The following is a 4,049-nucleotide window of genomic DNA, read 5'->3' as shown; positions in this document are numbered from 1 at the left end:
TTGACATATTAGATGTATGAAGGATGTCAATTTGATCTATTAAAATTATGAAGGATGGCTTTGTGATGTTTTAAAAGTATGAAGGATGTCAATTTTATCTATTAGTTATGAAGGATGGTTATTTGACATATTAGATGTATGAAGGATGTCAATTTGATCTATTCAAATTATGAAGGATGGCTATTTGACATATTAGATGTATGAAGGATGTCAATTTGATCTATTAAAGTTATGAAGGATGGCTATTTGATGTATTAGATGTATGAAGGATGTCTATTTGATTTGTTAAAATTATGAATGATGACTTTGTGATGTTTTAAAAGTGTGAAGGGTGTTAATTTGATGTATTAAAGTTATGAAGGATATCAATTTGATCTGTTAAGATTATGAAGGATGGCTTTGTGGTGTTTCAAAAGTATGAAGGATGTCAATTTCATCTATTCAAGTTATGAAGGATGGCTATTTGACATATTAGATGTATGAAGAATGTCAATTTGATCTATTCAAATTATGAAGGATGGCTATTTGACATATTAGATGTATGAAGGATGTCAATTTGATCTATTAAAGTTATGAAGGATGGCTATTTGATGTATTAGATGTATGAAGGCTGTCAATTTGATCTATTAAAATTATGAAGGATGGCTTTGTGATGTTTTAAAAGTGTGAAGGGTGTTAATTTGATGTATTAAGATTATGAAGGATATCAATTTGATCTGTTAAGATTACGAAGGATGGCTTTGTGTTGTTTCAGAAGTATGAAGGATGTCAATTTGATCTATTCAAGTTATGAAGGTTGGCTATTTGACGTATTAGATGTATGAAGGATGTCAATTTGACCTGTTAAAATTATGAAAGATTCCTTTGTGATGTTTTGAAAGTAAAAAGATTGTTGTGCAAGTCATTATTTTGACTGATGTTTCATTCTTTTTAGACATGAGAGTGAAAAGTAAATTTTGGGGAAAATCTATGGAAATCATTCCAGTTGGAACAGTTCATGTGCATTTGACAAAGTAAGTTTTCCTCTGGTTACATCACTATGTAACAAGTCTAGTTGGAGTCACAGTATACGTATTTAATACCTTGTGACTGAGAAACAGGTAATTAATCAATCACGGTAAAATAGCTATAGATGTTTAGTCGTGTTTTTTTTAAAATAATGCAAGTTGCTCATGAGTTTCATGAAAAAGTGCTTTTGTATTTAATTAATCTTCAAGTCATAAATTGCTTTATAAACAAATATTTTAATTCACTAGTCAACTGAAACTCGAAAAGGTAAAATTAATAAAAGTCAATATTGTAGGGCATCATGGTGTTAGAAAAGTGTAGAATAGTGGTTCTTTCAATTTAAGTAAATGTATTTTAGAAAGCAAAGATTTGAATATTGGAAATTTGGACAAGACATTGTAGACAGTTTCTTAATGGAAAATTACCTCAATTTATTTTTAAAATAATGGTGGTTATTAGAAACTACTTTAGTAACTTTTGCATAACTGTTGTTACTAATTGACAACTTGTATTAATATCAAGTTACCTCTTTACATACAGGCATCTTTCCCTGCACATTTCACGAGGTTTTACTGAGTTACATTCAAAATTTATTTAAAGTACTTTGTTATCATGGTATACAAATAAACATGGCTTAAAAACATAGCTAATTATCTAAATTTTGATATTATATAAGTTTTAAGTTCTTAATTTTATAAGGCAATATTAAAACAAAATCCTCAATTTTCCTTAGTATGAGAATTGTGACATTTGCTTGCTAGATCTCCTCTCTTTTATTTATTTACCACCTTTCTGAGAAATATAACATAAATTACTTATTGTAATATTATCATTGCCCAGGCAAAGCATAATTTTTATAAACTTCAATCTTATTTGGTTACACAGCCATAAACTAGAAAATGAAACCCCTCTTACCATGCCCACCTGTTACATCCTCTTTTTTACAAATTGCCAATAGTTCTCTCTGACATTTAACATTATATTATTTATAACCAATATCAAGCCAAAAATTTAATCTCTCTGGCATTTAATATTATATTATTTATAACCAATAGAAAGCCAGAAATTTAATCTATCAATATATAGGGAATGTATTTCACTTCCTTAGTTAGAAAACCAGAACAATTGTGATAGTTATAGGACATTGTGCTGTTCTGTGTTCTTTGGTGCATTATTTACTTAACTCCCTCCACATGGGCTCGGTCAATTTTGTACTCCTATAAAGTCTTTGTAGATTTGATACTTCTAACTCTCAATATAGTGTCACGAAATTTGGCAGTCTTTCAGTAAACATTATAAGACTTTCACATACAAAAAATAATATTTTTAGTGAAATATTTTAATATACTAAAAAAAGATTTGTCCATGAAGATATTGAGTATTTGTTTTAATAGTCCATGTGCAAAGTGATTTTCATGTTGAGATTAAAAATACTTTTCTTCATCTCAGAAATCTCAAATTTCATTTGTGTAATCAGTAAAACTTTATAATTTATCTGTTACTTTCTCTACCCTAACTCCATACAAGATTGGTCAATTTGACTGACCTCGTAACTACCAAAAAAATCTAAATAAATCTAAATTACCCTCCTTTTTCTTTCTAGAATGACTTCAAATGTAGTGTGAAACTACGTTTGTTTATCCTAAGTAGCTTTAAACTTGTAACAGTATACATCTTTTTATAATTAAGTTTTATTGCCCTTTGAACCATGTCTAACTAATATTCGTGCCATTATAAGCTGTAAATCACTTGGGAAATGTGCAGCTCACTTTACGCTATCGAACTACATTACCCATGAGCTACTACTAGCTGCTCGCGTGTGTTCTTCATGAATCATTTTTATTATATTATTATTTATTTTACCTAATCTAATCTTAACTAACATAAAGAGATCCATATTTTTACATTTTAATTACTTTTATCATAAAAAATAAACATGAAAAAAAAGAAATAAAGTACTTACCCAATCTTTGTTTATCTTGCCGTCGATTATTGATGAGACTTAACTCTAACTATCAAAATTTTTCTGACTTTCTAACTATGTGACAAAAGCCGTTACAAATTCATCCAAACTAGTTGTTAACTTTCTCACAGGAATGAACCATGTATTATAAGTGAAATTGGCGCTTATCTGTTCAGAACACAATGTTATACAATATGTCATTTGATAGATGAAAACCTTGGCTTTCTATTGGTTATAGGTAATATATAATTAAATGTAAGAGAGAACTATTAACAAATTCTGAAAGAGAGGATGTGACAAGTGGGTGTGGCAGGAGGGGTCTGATTTTCTATTTGATAGCTCTCTAACCAAACAAAATTGAAGGCTATAAAAATTATGGGGGGGGGGATAAAATAGAGATGAGAAGGTCCCTAGAGAAAATGTGTCATGTGTCACACTTGGGGAAATTCAGGATTTGTTTAAATATTGCCTTATAAGATTAAGAACTTAGAACTTATATACTATTAAAACGTGGATTATTAGCCAAGATTTTATGCTATACTAATTGGTATTAAGATAAACAAAAAGTTGTTTAATAAAATTTTTAATGAAAGACAACAAAACCTTTTATCATGAACAGTAAAGGACACCCGGGGCGAGAGGGTTAAATAAGATACGATTTAGTGAAGTAGTACCATCAGTATAAAAAAGTAGGGTTAAGTTTCATCAACAGTCGACAATAACAACAAAAAAGAAGACCCAGATAAGTACTATATTTCTTGTTTTCATCTCTATTTTTCATTTATTATTAAAAAAAGTGACTAAAATGTAAAAATTAGAAACTTTTTGGATTAGATACGGTTAGATTAGGTAAAATAAAGAATAATAATAATATTTCTAAAACGTGTGTTAAATACATGTTACTATTATTAATGATTTGGTTTCATCATACGAAACGTGTGTTAAATATATGTTACTATTATTAATGATTTGGTTCCATCGTACGAAACGTGTGTTAAATATATGTTACTATTATTAATGATTTGGTTCCATCGTACGAAACGTGTGTTAAATACATGTTACTATTATTAATGATTTG

At 28.8% G+C, this 4,049-nt stretch overlaps 1 protein-coding gene across 5 annotated transcripts in view; it reads left to right on the top strand.

Annotated features, from left to right (window-relative positions):
- The window catches only part of LOC106466159 (oxysterol-binding protein-related protein 3-like), a 104,085-nt gene that overhangs the window by 82,879 nt on the left and 17,157 nt on the right, over positions 1-4,049 (top strand). For all 5 annotated transcript variants that reach the window (XM_022394120.1, XM_022394121.1, XM_022394117.1 and 2 more), the window contains exon 19: positions 935-1,013. In XM_022394120.1, coding sequence (XP_022249828.1) covers positions 935-1,013 — 79 coding nt within the window. The remainder of the gene's footprint in view (positions 1-934; positions 1,014-4,049) is intronic.

This window comes from Limulus polyphemus, unplaced genomic scaffold, assembly GCF_000517525.1.
Source record: "Limulus polyphemus unplaced genomic scaffold, Limulus_polyphemus-2.1.2 Scaffold2171, whole genome shotgun sequence".
NCBI classification, from domain to species: Eukaryota; Metazoa; Arthropoda; class Merostomata; order Xiphosura; family Limulidae; genus Limulus; species Limulus polyphemus.
This window is presented reverse-complemented; position numbering and strand designations above follow the sequence as displayed.